The following is a 19295-nucleotide window of genomic DNA, read 5'->3' as shown; positions in this document are numbered from 1 at the left end:
TGCAAGGTAAATAAATTAAGTTACTCAAATATCGAGGCTCCTAGGTAGCATACATTTTAGATCTGAGAGTAGATAAATATATCTTCGTTTACAGGACACTATTCTATTTTACAAGGTACATTTGCGTAATCCGAAAACCTGTAAGCTACTACTGTAGTTTCGTAAGTAATTCAAAGATGGGGATGGGGCACGTTTACGCAGATCTATTGGGACACGTTCACGCTCTATTTTGCACTGCCAGTCTAACTGATATCCCAGTCAAGGAAACTATAAAGCAACAGCAGCTGGAAACCCGATAAAAAAGATGAAGGAACAGAAGAATAAAAGGTAGAAATTGCTATACATTGCATTACATTACATTTATCGTTTTCCATGGATTTCTTGGAGAGGAGTCTCTGGGATTTGCAAAGAGTCGAAGTTTTCTTCTTTTTTTTTTTTTTTTTTTTTTTTTTTACTCAGATACATGGATATTGTACAATCCTAGTGCAGACAGAGTTATGAGCTATAAAAGCTATTTCATTATAACGAGTCTCAAGCAGAAAAGAGTAATTCAATGTGGGCAAGAAAGTGCTAAAAGCAAGAACAAGGAAAAACGTTGGTAGGCCTACTTCTGATGTCATCGTCAGTGTTCTAAACAAAGACAGACTGCCACATCGTATTTATCCACACTCTATTGTCTTCTGCGGACCTCTTAAGGTGCGCGTTATTTTCGGTTTCCTTTATGTACATCATGTTGTATCTCCTCCTTCCTTTTTATTTTATTTTATTTTTATTTATTTATTTATTGTTCTGTGGGACCAAATTAAGGAGAAGTCTCCATGGTCAAGGAACGAGTCAATACATGAAATTATAACACGATATTAGAAACAGATAAAATGAAATATAAAAAAACATATTCAGGTGACAAGTCGTAAGTTTAAATGAAGAAAATCAACAATGTAACACTGGAATTTGCTTAATTTTTTAGCTCTTCCAGGAGCTCCTCGACAGAATAGAAGGAGTGAGCCATGAGGAAACTCTTCAGTTTAGACTTAAAAGAGTGTGGGCTACTGCTAAGATTTTTGAGTTCTTGTGTTAGCTTATTGAAAATGGATGCAGCAGAATACTGCACTCCTTTCTGAACAAGAGTCAAGGAAGTGCATTCTACATGCAGATTTGATTTCTGCCTAGTATTAACTGAGTGAAAGCTGCTCACTCTTGGGAATAGGCTAATATTGCTAACAACAAACGACATTAAAGAAAATATATACTGTGAGGGCAATGTCAGAATTCCCAGATTTTTGAATAGGGGTCGACAAGAGGTTCTCGAACTTACACCACATATAGCTCGAACAGCCCGTTTTTGAGCCAAAAATACCCTTTTTGAATCAGAAGAATTACCCCCAAAAATAATACCATACGACATAAGCGTATGAAAATATGCGAAGTAGACTACTTTTCGTGTTGAAGTGTCACTTATTTCAGATACTGTTCTAATGGTAAATAAAGCAGCATTTAGCTTCTGAACAAGATCCTGGACATGGGCTTTCCACAACAGCTTACTATCTATCCGAACGCCTAGGAACTTGAACTGTTCCGTCTCGCTTACAATATGCCTATTCTGTCTGATCTAAATATCGGTTCTTGTTGAATTGCGAGTTAGAAACTGTAAAAACTGAGTCTTACTGTGATTTAGCATGAAATTATTTTCCACAAGCCACGAACTTATTTCATGAACTACATTATTTGTTACTGTTTCAATATTACACACAACATCCTTCACTATCAAACTGTTGTCGTCAGCAAACAGAAATATTTTTGAATCACCTGTAATACTAGAAGGCATATCATTTATATAAATAAGAAACAGCAGTGGCTCCTGCACCGACCCTTGGGGAATGCCCCACTTAACAGTGCCCCATTGGGACTGAACATCACTACCACTCTCAATATTGCGGAGAATTACCCTCTGCTTTCTGTTCTTGAAATAAGAGGCGACCCAATTGCAAGCTACTCCATAATGGTCCAACTTCTGCAGTAATATTTTGTGGTCAACACAGTCAAAAGCCTTCGTTAAATCAAAGAAAACACCTAGCGTTCGGAACCTTCTATTTAATCCGTCCAAAACCTCACAGAGAAAAGAGAATATAGCATTTTCAGTTGTTAAACCATTTCTAAAACCAAACTGAACATTTGACAGCAAATTATGTGAATTTAAATGCTCCAGTAACCTTGTATATACAACCTTCTCGATAACTTTAGCAAACACCGATGGCATAGAAATAGGTCTAAAATCGTCAACATTATCAATGTCTCCCATTTTATAAAGTGGCTTCACTACCGAGTACTTTAATCGGTCAGGAAACCGACCACTCCTAAAGGAAAAGTTACAGATATGGCTGAGAACTGGGCTAACATACATAGAACAATACTTCAGTATTCTGCTAGATACCCCGTCATATCCATGAGAGTTCTTGGTCTTTAGTGATTTAATTATTAACTCAATCTCCCTCTTGTCATTATCATGGAGGAGCATCTCAGGTAACAGTCTCGGAAAACTTTTTTCTAAGAGCGCTATATGATTCCCTGTTGAGACTAGGTTTCTATTTAGTTCACCTGCTATATTCTGAAAGTGATTATTAAATACTGTACATATATGCGACTTATCAGTAACACGGACATTCCCACCACGCATTGATTCTATATCCTCGACCTGTCTCTGCAGACCAGCAACTTCCTTTACGACTGACCATATGGTTTTAATTTTATCCTGAGACTTAGCTATTCTATCTGCATACCACATACTTTTTGCCTTCCTAATAACGTTTTTAAGCACCTTACAATACTGTTTGTAATGGGCTGCTGCATTTAGATTTTGACTGTTTCTAACGTTTTGATATAATTGCCAGTTTGTTCTACAAGATAGTCTTATCCCTCTAGTCAGCCACCCAGGCTGCCTGTTTGTGCTAGTACCCTGTTTTGAACGTTCTAACGGAAAGCAACTTTCAAAGAGCATCAGAAAAGTCTTGAGAAAAGCATTATATCTATCGCCTACTGTATCAGCGCTATAAACATCTTTCCACTCTTGTTCCTTTATAAGGTTTACAAAAGTCTCTACAGCAACTGGATCAGCTTTCCCGAGCAGCTGATGACTATATTTAACACGTGTTGCAGCACAAAAATCTTTTAAAGTTAAAATTTGTGCATCATGATCTGAAAGGCCATTCACCTTTTTGCTAACAGAATGCCCTTCTAGTAATGAGGAATGAACAAAAATGTTGTCTGTGGTTGTTCTACTGTTCCCTTGCACTATCGTTGGAAAGAATACGGTTTGCATAAGATTATATGAATTAAAGAGGTCTACCAGCATCCTCTTCCTTGCACAATCACTTATACAATTAATATTGAAGTCACCACATATAACTAACTTTTTGTATTTCCTATAAAGTGAACCAAGAACCTCCTCTAGCTTTAGCAAAAATCGGAGTCTGGGGATCTATAAATAACAACAGTTAGAAGTTTAGCTCCGTTAAATTTAACCACACCTGCACAACATTCAAACACCTTTTCAGTGCAGTACTTTGAAACATCAATTGACTCAAATGGGATGCCGTTCTTCACATACATGGCTACTCCCCCACACCGCAAAGAGCTCCTCGAAAAGCTGCCAGCCAACCTGTATCCTGGTAAAGAAAGCCTCTGAATTATCTCCTTATTTAAGAAGTGTTCAGATATACCAATAATTTCAGATTCAACATCTATAAGCAGTTCACTAACTTTATCTCTAATACCTTGTATATTTTGATGAAATATACTAATTCCCTCATTACTCGGATACCTAAGCTTTGTTAAAAGTGATTCCCTTGTTAGAGAGACTTCCCTTAAGCAGGAATACCTATCAGCTGACTTCAATCTAAAAAAGGTGCAGCTCTAACACCAACTACTGCAGGAATTTTCCCATGAGTGATCCCACCAACCCCACCTATGCTGTCACCTATAAGCTTTGCCAACCTCCCCTTCCCATACCTGTTGAGGTGCAATCCATGTCTAGTGAAACCCGTCCTGCTGATAGACTCCACCGACACCACTGAAATGTGACCCATGCTTTCTGTCATCAGCGCACCCCCAAGTCTCATGTTATTACGCCTGAACTTCTCTCACAAACTAGTCCTTTCAAAACGTCTGGACAAGCATTCCCGTGCCAACGAATGTCCCATCCAATTCTTCTTCCTTCCTATTATAACCTGCAGCAGTTTGATGAAGTGGACGAAAATTGCGTTTGGGTTTACTGCTTCAAACGATACAACCAATCAAAAAGAAATAAAAAATGGGTCTAGTGTCTTAGACATAGAAGATGGGCTCACGACAGTTTGTCACAGAGAGACATTTTTGTGTGCATAAATTGTAACTTGGACACTGATGATGAATAGGCCTTTAATTAATATCAGACTTCGATGTAGGCCATATTGTACTAACAGGTGGAAGTTCGCTAAAATGTTTGTTTATGTCAATATAATTTTTGTATTTTACCATGTTAATTGGTGTAACTAAGCGCGTAATTTTGTTTACTGCTAAGTATGATGCGTGTAAAAGTGCCCCCATAGGTGCATAAACTTGCCGCATATCCTGGACACATTTACGCACTCGACTTGAGACTGTATAAAATTATTTGGCACTCTTAATGTAAAGTTGAGTTATAATTATATGTACGAAGTTATACTTCAGTAACCATTTTATGAAACTAAAAAAATTTTACGTGATAAATGTAAACAAAAAAATTCAATAAATTCCGGAAATAAATCCGCTTATGCGTGACCCTGTCTCTCCTAATAATTCATTTGAAACCGATTGTCACTTACCAGGTGTGACACTCGTTTTCAGTTCAGCCTCTGCCAGGATCTTTGTACGACTAATGTTCCTGTGACATGTTCATGGTTGTCAGTGATACGTAATTTCTTGTAGATTCGATAGACTAGGGGTGCTTTTAGCTTGGCCACTTTGGAAGAAGACGAGTTCTTTGGGGCCGCACTTAAAATACTTAACACTAATAACAATAACTGCACAGAAAAAAATGGACTAGTGAGAGAATAGCATCTTGTGGTGGGAGCTTCGCACTGAAATTTATCTTTCACGTCAACAGAATTTTATTGAATTTCTTCCGGTCATGCGATAGAGACTCACCTCTTGGGCAGCGTCGATATTTGTTTTGGGCCGCATGCTGCCCGCGGGCCGCAGGTTAGATACCCCTGCGCTAGGTAGTTGTGGTTGATACTGACCACGGCATTTACCGTGTGGTCATGGACACGACTCAGCGCAAAAGCCCATTTCTGCTGTTGTCATGACTCCACTTCGACCGCGCTGATTCCATACAATGGAATGGTTTACAGACACGTCTTCACTCCCATGGCTTACCTCGTTTGGAGAGTCACTTGACTGGTACACCCGAAGTGATCATTAGGCTCTTTTGAGGGGATTACAGATATTACGTCCAGTGCGCTTAGTAATAAGGAGATGAGTACGTACCGTGCGGTGAATCCCCGTGGCGAGTCGACGTGGACGGCGGCCTGGAAGAGCACAGCCCACACCAGCCAGTAGGTGCGGAACAGCGAGAAGCGGTGGTTGGGCGCCGGCGCCGCTTGCTGCTGGTAGTATAAACGGGCGACGTTAGGCGGCTCCACTAGCACAGCAAGCAGCTTGCACAAATCTTTGTAAAATTACACAGCTAGCTCACAGATTATTGTATACCTTTGAAGTACAGTGGATAGACTGTAAATGTGGGGAGTACACTTCAGTTAATTAAAATTGCAATACCAGGAAAAACAGCAAATTCTGACGTATACAATTGGCATCTGTCACGTAGAGAGGCACTACAAGAGCTGAAAACAAATGAGTCGCCATTCCAGATGGAATCTCAGTTCGGTTTTACAGTGAGTACTCTGCAACATTGGCCACTTACTTAGGCTGCATTTATCGCGAATGCCTAGCCAAGCAAGAAGTCACAAGCGAATGTAAAAAAAAAAAAAAAAAAACATTCGTGACTCCTGGACATAAGAAAGGTAAAAGAACTGATCCGCCTAATTAGAGAGTAATATGCTCAACGTAGGTTTGCTCGCTCGAAACTCAACTTGTCCTTTTCTCACATGATATCTTACAGATCATGGATGGAGGACAATAGGCAGCTTCCATACACTTAGGTTCCGGAAAGGATTTGACACGGTGCCCACCGCAGATTCTACATCTACATACATACTCCGCAATCCACCATACGGTGCGTGGCGAAGGGTACCTCGTACCATAACTAGCATCTTCTCTCCCTGTTCCACTCCCAAACAGAACGAGGGAAAAATGACTGCCTATATGCCTCTGTACGAGCCCTAATCTCTCTTATCTTATCTTTGTGGTCTTTCCGCGAAATATAAGTTGGCGGCAGTAAAATTGTACTGCAGTCAGCCTCAAATGCTGATTCTCTAAATTTCCTCAGTAGTGATTCACGGAAAGAACGCCTCCTTTCCTCTAGAGACTCCCACCCGAGTTCCAGAACCATTTTCGTAACACTCGCGTGCTGATAAAACCTACCAGTAACAAGTCTAGCAGCCCGCCTCTGAATTGCTTCTATGTCCTCCCTCAATCCGATCTGATAGGGATCCCAAACGCTCGAGTAATACTCAAGAATAGGTCGTATCAGTGTTTTATAAGCGGTCTCCTTTACAGATGAACCACATCTTCCCAAAATTCTACCAATGAACCGAAGACGACTATCCTCCTTCCCCACAACTGCCATTACATGCTTGTCCCACTTCATATCGCTCTGCAGTGTTACGCCCAAATATTTAATCGACGTGACTATGTCAAGCGCTACACTACTAATGGAGTATTCAAACATTACAGGATTCTTTTTCCTATTCATCTGCATTAATTTACATTTATCTATATTTAGAGTTAGCTGCCATTCTTTACACCAGTCACAAATCCTGTCCAAGTCATCTTGTATCTACAGTCACTCAACGACGACACCCTCCCGTACACCACAGCATCATCAGCCAACAGCCGCACATTGCTATCCACCCTATCCAAAAGATCATTTATGTAGATAGAAAACAACAGCGGACCTACCACACTCCCCTGGGGCACTCCAGATGATACCCTCACCTCCGATGAACACTCACCATCGAGGACAACGTACTGGGTTCTATTACTTAAGAAGTCTTCGAGCCACTCACATATTTGGGAACCAATCCTATATGCTCGTACCTTAGTTAGGGATCTGCAGTGGGGCACCGAGTCAAATGTTTTCCGGAAGTCAAGGAATATGGCATCCGTCTGATACCCTTCATCTATGGTTCACAAGATATCATGTGAAAAAGGCTCGAGCATACGATTCAAATGGGTGTGAGCACTATGGGACTTAACATCTGAGGTCATCAGTCCCCTAGACTTAGAAGTACTTAAACCTAACGACATCACACACATCCATGCCCGAGGCAGGATTCGAACCTGCGACCGTAGCGGTCTCGCGGTTCTAGACTGAAAGGCCCAGAAGCGCTCGGTCACACCGGCCGGCGAACATACGGTCTAGGTTCCTAGAATTGTGAGTGGCTCGAAGACTTTTTAAGTAATAGAATCGAATACATGGTCCCCGACGATGTGTCTTCATCAGACACAAAGATATCTACAGGAGTGCTCCAGGAAAATGTGATTGGATCGCTTTTATTCTCTATACGTATAAATGATTTGGCAGAATGGGTGAAAAGTAATTTACGGCTGTCTGCTGATGACGCTGTGATGCACCGGAAGATGTCTTCTTTGAGTGACTGTAGGAATATACAAGATGACTTAGACAAAATTTGTAGTTCATGTGATGAATGACGGCTAGTTTTAAATGTAGAAAAGTGAGTTAATGTGGATGAGTGGAAAACAATCCTGTAACGTTCGAAAACAGCAATAGGGTGCAGCATGACACAGTCACTTCGATTAAATATCTAGGTGCAACGTTGCCTAGCGAAATAAAATGGAATGAGCAGGTCAGGTTGGCATAAGGGAAGGCGAATGGTCGACTTCGTTTTATTGGGAGAATTTTGCGGAAGTGTAACCCATCCAATAAGGACACGGTGTATAGAAAGCTAGTGCGTTCTGTTACCGGTAGCCTCGATCAGCACGCAAGTATTACTGAGACTCTTCGTCAACACAAATGGGAATCTCTGGAGGGAAGACGATGCCCTTTCTGCGCGGCCTATTTCGCAAATTTGGAGAACTGTCATTTGAGGCCGACTGCAGAACGATTCTTCTGCCGCCAAAGTACGTTGCGTTTCGCCTAGGGACCACGAAGATAAGATGTGAGAAACTAGGGCTTGCACAGAGGCTTCTAGACAGCCGTTTGTCCCTCACTCTATTTGCGAGTGGAGGAGACGAAATGACTAGTAGTGGTACGATGTACCCTCCGCCATAAACCATACGGTAGTTTGCGGAGTATGATTGTACAGGCAGATGTAGGCCTTACTTATTGTGCGTATTTAACGCAGTGGCTAGAATTAATAGGTGACTTGGGGTACAAGGTGTGCGAAATTTAATACGCAGAGCTGTCACCACTGTCAGCAACAATGGCTCTAAGCCAGCTGATGCTGCTTTGATTCTATGCCAGGGCTCACGCCTGTCAGTGGCTAGCGGTTGGCCAGTCTCGACAAACTATGACTAAATTTCTTCATTGGCAAGAAATCGGGAGATAGTACTGACCAGTGTACCAGTCGTACACCGTCTGTATCACGTAGATTAGGACGGCATGGCAACACATACTGGCCTTAACAGGTCAGAAGTGTAGCACCTGATGTCCAAATTTCCAGATTTATGGACCAAAAGTGATATTATTGTGTACCCAACGGCAGCCAGCAACATCACGTCACATGCTAGGCCCCTATGACGATGTGGAATTCAATTTGGTAACGTTCGTGCTTTAAGGATCCTCCTACACAAGGAGACATCCCTCGTGATGCCGTGCACAGAACAGGGACTCGTATGGAAAGACGACATGGAACGACTGGTTTGTCCATTGTTGTCGGTGGACGCTCCTCTGCCGGCGCGCCTCTCTCTCCTGCTGCGTCGAGGAAAGCGACAATGGTTGCCGTGCTGATATCCCGTAATTCCCCAGACGTCGACACGTCGGCTGGAGAGACGCCTATTTTTTGACTCAAGGTATGTGCCACGGCAGTGCGAACTCGCAAGGCTGAACAAGCTACATGTCTTTTCTTTCAGATAATAGTTGCACGGGGCCGCTAAGAACTTACATGGCGTTGAGAATAATCGATGCTATCGGGGTATCTCTCCTATCGGTTGTCAGGCGCATTTTCTCTGATATTTCGGCAGCTCTATGCAATTTCGTTTTTACAACCTGTAGCCACAGTCAGCCAAAACAAATCCTGCTCATCACGTCTATCATACCATTACAAACAAACTGATGTTTAAAGTGGAATTTTACGTGCCCATTTGACAGAGCGTTATTCGTGTTATCGATAAATATTAACAGGAACAGTAGAATACAAAGAATAATCGGCACTCTAACAGTGGCTGAGCTGCGCTTCTGTAGGGCATAGCAGTTAGGGTGGGCCTGGACAGTATTCTTCATGTTTTACTGATCCTGTTAATATTTATTGATAAACCGAATCACGCACTAGACTAATTGGGGGTTCCTTTATGGAATGGGCGCGTAACAGTCCGCTTTAAAAACCATTTTGTTCGTGACAGGGAAAAAAACCTACGCTTTCCATTGGCGTTGGGCGTCGCATGGAATACGTGATGAGCAGGATTTGTTTGGGCTGACTCCAGCTACACTAAAAAAAAAAAAGGCTATCTGCCGAAATACCAGGAAAAATGGTCGTGCCGACTCTAAGGAGAGACAGACAGAATACATGTTTGCATGCCAGTCGTGGGATACTTCCAACGTGAGCAGGAGTATCGTCGATCGGTAGGTCACGGTCCTGCCACCGTCAAAGTTCGACGAGTGCTGGTAGAGGTTTCTGTTTCTTACACGAAGCATAATACTATCTTTTCACGACAACCAATATTCAAACGCATTTTCTGACTGTGAAAGCAAGTGATTAATCTTTTCTTATATATAACATATAGATGGCGTTACAGCTACGTGCTTTGTGCAGTTGATCTAGAAATGTGGATTTGCATATCCAAACACGAATTTGCTAAATGCTGCATTTAACACGCATTTTAATTTCCAGCAATGTACTGAGGCTAACCTAAAAAAATATAGTTTCGGCGAACCTTAAGGTTTTCTCAGTTTTTATATACTTTTAGGCTAACATAATAAAAATATGAGTTTCGGTGAGAATTAAGGTTAGTCATTTTTATATCCTTTTATTATGCTTACGAGAGAAGGTTGAAGAGTTCTTGACTTCGGTCCTCTCCTGTTGGATTTACAAATCTGCCCTTCTTTTAAGTATCTCGATCCTCTCGTCAGTCCTATCTGGCAAGGATCTCATACTGTGGAGCAGCATTTTAACAGAGAACGAACAAGTGTAGTGTAGGCTGCCTCTTTAATAGATAGGTTACGTCGTCCAAGTTTTCTGCCAACCAAATGCAATCTTTGGTCTGTATTTTCCACAACATTTTCTATGTGTCGGTTCCAATTTAAGTTATTTATAATTGTAATCCCTATGCTTTTTCGGGATAAATTTTCAGTCATTAGTAAATTTTATTTTGCTTTACCGGTTTCGATAAATTAATTTGTCATCTTCAGAAGCTTACAAATGTAGGAATGTTATATATCTTTAGACCTTGGCTGTACATTTACGTGAAGTATTAAAAGTATATTACACAAACTTAATTAGTTTAGCAAACAATCAGTACCTTCGTCATAGAAGGATATTGCCCTGGTATGTGCAAAAATATATGTTTGATTATTTTAAACACTTTTTGACAATGTACAGTAATTGAAATATATCTATGTATCTGTTGCGTTAACAGCGAGGAACGTGTATAAAAGCATATCTAAAAAAATATCAAGAAGTTATATATAATATATTAAAAAAAACATGATACATAACGAAGAAATAGGTTGATTTTTACCTTTTATACGAGATGATATGCAATCAAAACAGTGTCTGTTTTTTTATCGCAAGTTGATCATCCTACAAATCTTTTGAATTTAGGTGAGAATGTTTGTATAGTTCAAATTTTTCTAAAAGGTTCATTTTGGTCAATTATATGTAAGATTTCCATGTCAAGCAAGGATGGGGGAGGAAGTGAGTGTTTCTGTGCTGTGACGTGGTCTGCAAAAGCTGACTTATACGAATACTCGCCATCTTTGCGGAGCAAGTGCTCACGAAAGCGGGTCTTAAATTCCCTTCCTGCCTTTACTATGTAAACAGTAGGACATATATTACGAGTACACTGTACTTTACATGCGCCAGATTCGAGGAATTTGTCAGTCGAAGGTTTCTAATTAAGTTTAAAGAGCGACTTTGCGGCACAATTGATGGTAAAGATCACAGTGAGGTCATATTTTTTAAATTAATTGGCTATACGATATGAAATGTTACCTATAAATGGAATTGTAGTGTATGTTTTAATGGTAAGGCCACTTTATTAAGTGTAGGAGAAATTACATTCTTGTTTGTTTTATTGTTATAAAGTTTTTGTGCAGGGTTTGCTTCATATCCGTTACTGACCGCTTTATACTTTCAGTTACTAAGTTCTGTAGCAACAGCAGAAGGGTTAGGGGCACCTCAGTGATACAGTCGTTGATAGGGTGAAAGAATGCCAACTTGTGCTTAAAGGGGTGTCAAGAAGAGGCTTGTATATTGTTATCTGTTGTGATAAGTTTCTTGTAAATATCAAAGTTAATTTTACCGTCTACTGAACATAGTTTCAGGTCCAGAAAACTCAGTTCATTATGTTAATTTTGTATTTCATATATAAAGTCAATTTTAGTGTGGAAGAAGTTCAGTGACTCACTGAGTGATTTGATGTCCAGGTGCTCCTAACCCCTTCTGCTATTGCTACAGAACTTAATAACTTAAAAGTATATAGTGGCCAGTAACGGAGGTGAAGCAAAGCTTTTGTACAGAAACTTCATAATAATAAAACAAACAAGAACATAATTTCTCCTACACTTAATGAAGTGGCCTTACTCCTAAAACATACACTACAATTCCATTTATAGGTAACATTTCATATCGTATAGCCAATTAATTCAAAACGTATGATCTCACTACGTCTTTTACCATCAATTATGCCCCCAAGTCGCTCTTTATACATAATAGAAACCTCCAGCTGATAAATTCCTCAAATCTGGAGTATATAAAATATAATGTAATATGTGTCCGAGTTACAGACAGGGAGGGCATTGAAGACCCGCTTTCGTGAGCACTTGCTCAGCAAAGATGGCGAGAAGTCGTATAAGTCAGCTTTTGCAGACCACGGAAAAACAGAGAAACACTCACTTCCCCCTCCATCCTTGCTCAATATGGAAATTTTTCGATAATTGGAAAGGGCTACAAAATTAACCTTTTAGAAGAATTTGAAAGGGTGAGTCAAATGAAAACCTTTTTTAAAATATTATTTATTGTGCAGAAGTGGTACAAAGTTGTATCACTTTTCAACATAATCTCCCCCACGCTCTATGCAAGTCCTCCAGCGCTTACAAAGTGCATGAGTTCCTTTAGAAAAAATTCTTTTGGTAGTCCGCGCAACCACTCATGCACCGCGTGGCGTACCTCTTCATCAGAGCGGAACTTCTTTCCTCCCATTGCGTCTTTGAGTGGTCCAAACATATGGAAATCATTTGGGGCAAGGTCTGGTGAATATGGTGGATGAGGAAGACACTCAAAATGCAGGTCTGTGATTGTTGCAACTGTTGTACAGGCAGGGTGGGGCCTTGCATTGTCATGTTGCAAAAGGACACCTGCTGACAGCGTTCACGTCGCTTTGACTTGATTGCAGGCCACAGATGAGTTTTTAGGTGATCTGTGTATGATGCACTGGTGACAATGGTCCCTCTAGGCATGTAATGCTCCAAAATGACGCCTTTTTCGTCCCTAAAGAGAGTCAGCATTACCTTCCCTGCTGATGGTTCTGTTCGAAACTTCTTTGGTTTTGGTGATGAGGAAAGGCGCCATTCCTTGCTCGCTCTCTTCCTTTCCAGTTGGTGGAAGCGAACCCAGATTTCGGCCCCAGTAACGATTCTTGCAAGGAAGCAATCACCTTCTCATTAAAAGTGCCGAAGAAGTTCTTTACAAGCATCAACACGTCGTTCTCTGATTTCAGGAGTCAGCTGCCATGGCACCCATCTTGCAGACACTCTGTGAAACTGGAGCACATCATGCACAATGTGGTGTGCTGACCCATGACTAATCTGTAAACATGCTGCAATGTCATTCAGTTCACTCGGCGGTTTTCCTTCACTATGGCTTCAACTGCTGCAATGTTCTGTGGAGTCACAACTCATTGTGCCTGACGTGGACGAGGAGTATCTTCCACTGAAGTCACACGATTTGCGAACTTCCTACTCCATTCGTAGACTTTCCGTTGTGACAAACATGCATCACTGTACTGAACCTTCATTGGTCGATGGATTTCAATAGGTTTCACACCTTCACTACGCAAAAACCGAATAACAGAACGCCGTTCTTCCCTGGTGCAAGTCGCAAGTGGGGCGGCCATCTTTATACTGATACTGCGTAGTATGTGTGCATCTGCACTATGCTGCCACCTACAGGCCATTATGCACGCTGTTTGTAGCACGCTTACCAACTTACAGGATAACGGCGCGAAATTTCGATTTGTTTCTACAAATTTAAGGTTTTCATTTGACTCACCCTCGCATAAAAAATGGTTCAAATGACTCTGAGCACTATGGGACTTAACATCTGAGGTCATCAGTCCCTTAGAACTTAGAATTACTTAAACTTCTGCAGGGGGAATTAGGACCAGAATACCAGGTCACAAAATTTTTCAAACCAAGTGCTAGTCTGGATCAGGTGACAGAGGATTTAGGTTCACTCTGTAAAGGATTTACCAGGGAAGACACCGTGATTATTGTGGGAGGGCCAGGGAACAGCATCGACAGAGATCCTGGGTACAGTATAGAGTGTGACCTAGTAAAGATTGCATCGGCATCGAGACACACCAATGTTGAGTTTGTATCTGTCCTGAGACGCCATGACCGGCCTCATTTGAACTCTTCTGTTGGGAGAGTTAATTTGGAGTTGGAACGGCTACTTGGGTCAGGTGCAGGGACTCATATTGGTGTGGTTCCTGTTGATTCTCTCAGTAGGTGGGACTATACCAGGCATGGCCTACATCTCAACAGGAAAGGGAAGGGGCAACTGGCTGGGGAAATAGCAGGAAATTTAAGGGGGGGGGAGGCACTGCCATGAATGATAAAATACCAGTGGTTACAGGTGTTGGAGCAGCACCTTTTTTAGGATAGGTAAGACAGAAAGATGTCAAGTTCTACGAGAGGTCAGGATTGAAACAAATCTTCAGTTTAGGAAAGAAATTAAACAGCACAATTCTAGCACATTGGATCACCAATCACAGCTGTCAATTATAAATTTTCACCAATCACCAGAAATTTTATCTCCACCAAGTTGTATCTCAGTCCTAGGTAATTGCATTGATGAATTAAAGTCACCCAACCCAGTTGACATAATCTGCCTCTCTGAACACCATGTGACCACTGGTATAGGAACTAGGCCTAAGCACAATGAGAAACTCAGACAGGAGAGTACTGCAAATGTTAGAATAAGGAAAGGTTCTCATAAAAGTATAATTAAAAATAATGTAAGTATATTTCATCAAAATATTGGGAGTTTAAAGAATAAAATAGATGAGCTTTTGGTTTGTTTAGAAGATTTAGAAGCTGAGGATGAAATAGATATACTATGCATCACATTGTTACTGATATGGATAAGGTAAATGTAAGTGGATATAAGCTCTCTGCACATGTAATGAGAGAAAATATGGAGAAAGGAGGAGTTGCCATATATGTCAAAAGTTATCATTGTGCAAAAAGTATAGAAACAAAAAAGTTTTGTGTAGAGAAACATATAGAAGCATGTGCCTGTGAGCTTAATTTAAATAAAGGCACATTTATAATTGTAACTGTATATAGGTCCCCATCAGGAAATTTTCATCTATTTCTGAAAAATTTGGACTCCTTGTTGTGCTATCTGTCAGACAAGGGGAAGCAAATTATTATTTGTGGGGACTTCAATGTAGATTCTCTGAAAGAGGGTAATAGGAAAAATGACCTTGAAGTATTACTTGGTTCTTTCAATTTGACACCCGTTATTGATTTTCCTACTTGGGTGGTAAAAGATAGCAGCTCACTGATAGATAACTTCTTTATAGACCAAGTTTAACCAGATAAATGCTCAGCCTGTTGAGAACGGTCTTTCTGATCATGGTGCACAGCTAGTTACAATATATGACATAGCTCCATTCAGCAATACTAAACAGTCCTCCAAAGTACTACGTTCAGTCAACGATTTAACAATTGCAAATTTCAGGGAAAGCCTAAAGCAGTTAGACTGGGATGAGGTGTACCGTGAACCTGATGCCAATTTAAAATATAATTTATTTCATGACATTTTTGTAAATGCAGTTGAAAACTGCTTCCCCAAGAAAATAGTTAAATATACTCGTAAGAAACCTTGTAACAAACCATGGCTCGCTAAGGGTATAAAAATATCTTGTAACCGGAAAAGTGAAATGTATCTGACAGCAAGAAAGAGTAGTGACCCAGAAACTATCAAACATTATAAAAACTACTGTGTTATATTAAGATAAGTTATTAAAAAATCCAGAAGTATGTGTATCATGTCTGAAATCAGCAACTCTGATAATAAAATTAAAACAATTTGGAATATTATTAAAAGAGAAACGGGTCAACCAAGAGCACAGGAAGACAGTATTACCATCAAATTGAATGAAAACTTTATGAACAGAAAGTCAGAAGTTGAAAATATTTTTAATAATCATTTTCTAAATGTTGTGAATATACACTCCTGGAAATTGAAATAAGAACACCGTGAATTCATTGTCCCAGGAAGGGGAAACTTTATTGACACATTCCTGGGGTCAGATACATCACATGATCACACTGACAGAACCACAGGCACATAGACACAGGCAACAGAGCATGCACAATGTCGGCACTAGTACAGTGTATATCCAACTTTCGCAGCAATGCAGGCTGCTATTCTCCCATGGAGACGATCGTAGAGATGCTGGATGTAGTCCTGTGGAATGGCTTGCCATGCCATTTCCACCTGGCGCCTCAGTTGGACCAGCGATCGTGCTGGACGTGCAGACCGCGTGAGACGACGCTTCATCCAGTCCCAAACATGCTCAATGGGGGACAGATCCGGAGATCTTGCTGGCCAGGGTAGTTGACTTACACCTTCTAGAGCACGTTGGGTGGCACGGGATACATGCGGATGTGCATTGTCCTGTTGGAACAGCAAGTTCCCTTGCCGGTCTAGGAATGGTAGAACGATGGGTTCGATGACGGTTTGGATGTACTGTGCACTATTCAGTGTCCCCTCGACGATCACCAGTGGTGTACGGCCAGTGTAGGAGATCGCTCCCCACACCATGATGCCGGGTGTTGGCCCTGTGTGCCTCGGTCGTAAGCAGTCCTGATTGTGGCGCTCACCTGCACGGCGCCAAACACGCATACGACCATCATTGGCACCAAGGCAGAAGCGACTCTCATCACTGAAGACGACACGTCTCCATTCGTCCCTCCATTCACGCCTGTCGCGACACCACTGGAGGCGGGCTGCACGATGTTGGGGCGTGAGCGGAAGACGGCCTAACGGTGTGCAGGACCGTAGCCCAGCTTCATGGAGACGGTTGCGAATGGTCCTCGCCGATACCCCAGGACCAACAGTGTCCCTAATTTGCTGGGAAGTGGCGGTGCGGTCCCCTACGGCACTGCGTAGGATCCTACGGTCTTGGCGTGCATCCGTGCGTCGCTGCGGTCCGGTCCCAGGTCGACGGGCACGTGCGCCTTCCGCCGACCACTGGCGACAACATCGATGTACTGTGGAGACCTCACGCCCCACGTGTTGAGCAATTCCGCGGTACGTCCACCCGACCTCCCGCATGCCCACTATACGCCCTCGCTCAAAGTCCGTCATCTGCACATACGGTTCACGTCCACGCTGTCACGGCATGCTACCAGTGTTAAAGACTGCGATGGAGCTCCGTATGCCACGGCAAACTGGCTGACACTGACGGCGGCGGTGCACAAATGCTGTGCAGCTAGCGCCATTCGACGGCCAACACCGCAGTTCCTGGTGTGTCCGCTGTGCTGTGCGTGTGATCATTGCTTGTACAGCCCTCTCGCAGTGTCCGGAGCAAGTATGGTGGGTCTGACACACCGGTGTCAATGTGTTCTTTTTTCCATTTCCAGGAGTGTAGTAGGATCCAGGTGTTCATTAGAAGATGCTAGGCTGTTAATGGAAGAGGCCATACCGATGCAATTTGATACAATTTAAATCTCACCCACTTCTCCCTCTGAAATTAGGAAAATAATAAACTTGCTTATAAGCAAAAACTCACATGGAATTGATGGCATTTCCAGCAAAATACTAAAAGCTTGTTCTCAACAGATAAGTAAGATTCTCAGCCACCTGTGTAATAGCTCTCTGGAACAGGGCATTTTCCCTGATAGACTGAAATATGCTATTGTTATACCTTTGCATAAAAAGGGGGATAGATCTGATGTCAACAATTATGGTCCAATCTCCCTTCTAACAGCTTTATCCAAAATTTTTGAGAAAGTAATGTATTCAAGAGTAGCTTCACATATCTGTAAAAATGAAGTACTAACAAAATGTCAGTTTGGTTTCCAGAAAGGTTTTTCAACAGAAAATGCCATATATGCTTTCACCAATCAAATTCTAAATGATCTTAATAACCGAACACCACCAATTGGGATTTTTTGTAATCTCTCAAAGGCTTTTGATTGTGTAAATCATGAAATTCTGCTAGACAAGATGAAGTATTGTGGCATGAGTGGGACAGTGCACAAATGGTTTAATTTGTACCTAACTGGAAGAGCGCAGAAATTTGAAATAAGCAGTTCTCATAATGTGCAAAGATCAGCACATTCCTCAAACTGGGGAACTATCAAGAATGGGGTTCCACAAGGGTCAGTCTTGGGTCCTTTGTTGTTCTTAATATGTATTAATGACTTGCCATTCTATATTGATGAAGAGGCAAAGTTAGTTCTCTTTGCTCATGACACAAGTATAGTAATCACACCTGACAAACAAGAATTACCTGATGAAATTGTCAATACTATCAGAAAATTACTAAGTGGTTCCTTGTAAACAGACTCTCACTGAATTTTGATAAGACACAGTACATACAGTTCCGTACAGTGAATGGTATGACACCATTAATAAATATAGACCTTAATCAGAAGCATATAGCTAAGGTAGAATATTCCAAATTTTTTGGTGTGTCCATTGATGAGAGATTAAATTGGAAGAAACACATTGATGATCTGCTGAAACCTTTGAGTTCAGCTACTTATGCAATAAGGGTCATTGCAAATTTTGGTGATAAACATCTTAGTAAATTGGCTTACTACGCCTATTTTCAGTCATTGCTTTCATATGGCATCATATTTTGGGGTAGTTCATCACTGAGGAATAAAGTATTTATTGCACAAAAGTGTGTAATCAGAATAATAGCTGGAGTCCACCCAAGATCATCCTGCAGACATTTATTTAAGGATCTAGGGATATTCACAGTAGCTTCTCAGTATATATACTCTCTTATGAAATTTGTTATTAACAACCAAACCCAATTCAAAAGTAATAGCAGTGTGCATAACTACAATACTAGGAGAAAGGATGATCTTTACTATTCAAGATTGAATCTAACTTTGGCACAGAAAGGGGTGAATTATACTGGCACTAAAGTCTTTGGTCACTTACCAAATAGTATCAAAAGTCTGACAGATAACCAACAAGTATTTAAGAAGAAATTAAAAGAATTTCTGAATGACAACTCCTTCTACTCCATAGAGGAATTTTTAGATATAAATTAAGGAAAAAACAAAAACAAAAACAAAAAAATATTTTTAAAAAAATACAAAAAAATAAAAAACAAAAAATAAAAAAAACACAAAAAATAAAAAAGTTGTTATATTAACTTAAGTATGTCATGTATTGGAAAACTTGACTCGTTCCACATCATTACGAAATATCGTATTCATGATCCATAGAACTAGTATTAATCTTATCTAATCTAATCTAATCTAAACCTAACTAACCTAAGGACTTCACACACAT

General features: G+C 41.0%; 1 protein-coding gene across 1 annotated transcript in view; it reads right to left on the bottom strand.

Annotated features, from left to right (window-relative positions):
* The window catches only part of LOC126474415 (glutamate receptor ionotropic, NMDA 2D-like), a 580517-nt gene that overhangs the window by 173259 nt on the left and 387963 nt on the right, over positions 1 to 19295 (bottom strand). The window contains exon 6 of the mRNA XM_050101884.1: positions 5503 to 5621. Coding sequence (XP_049957841.1) covers positions 5503 to 5621 — 119 coding nt within the window. The remainder of the gene's footprint in view (positions 1 to 5502; positions 5622 to 19295) is intronic.

Source organism: Schistocerca serialis, chromosome 4, assembly GCF_023864345.2.
Source record: "Schistocerca serialis cubense isolate TAMUIC-IGC-003099 chromosome 4, iqSchSeri2.2, whole genome shotgun sequence".
Classification (NCBI taxonomy): Eukaryota; Metazoa; Arthropoda; class Insecta; order Orthoptera; family Acrididae; genus Schistocerca; species Schistocerca serialis.
The sequence above is the reverse complement of the archived record's forward strand: the minus strand, read 5'-3'. Positions and strand labels throughout refer to the sequence as shown.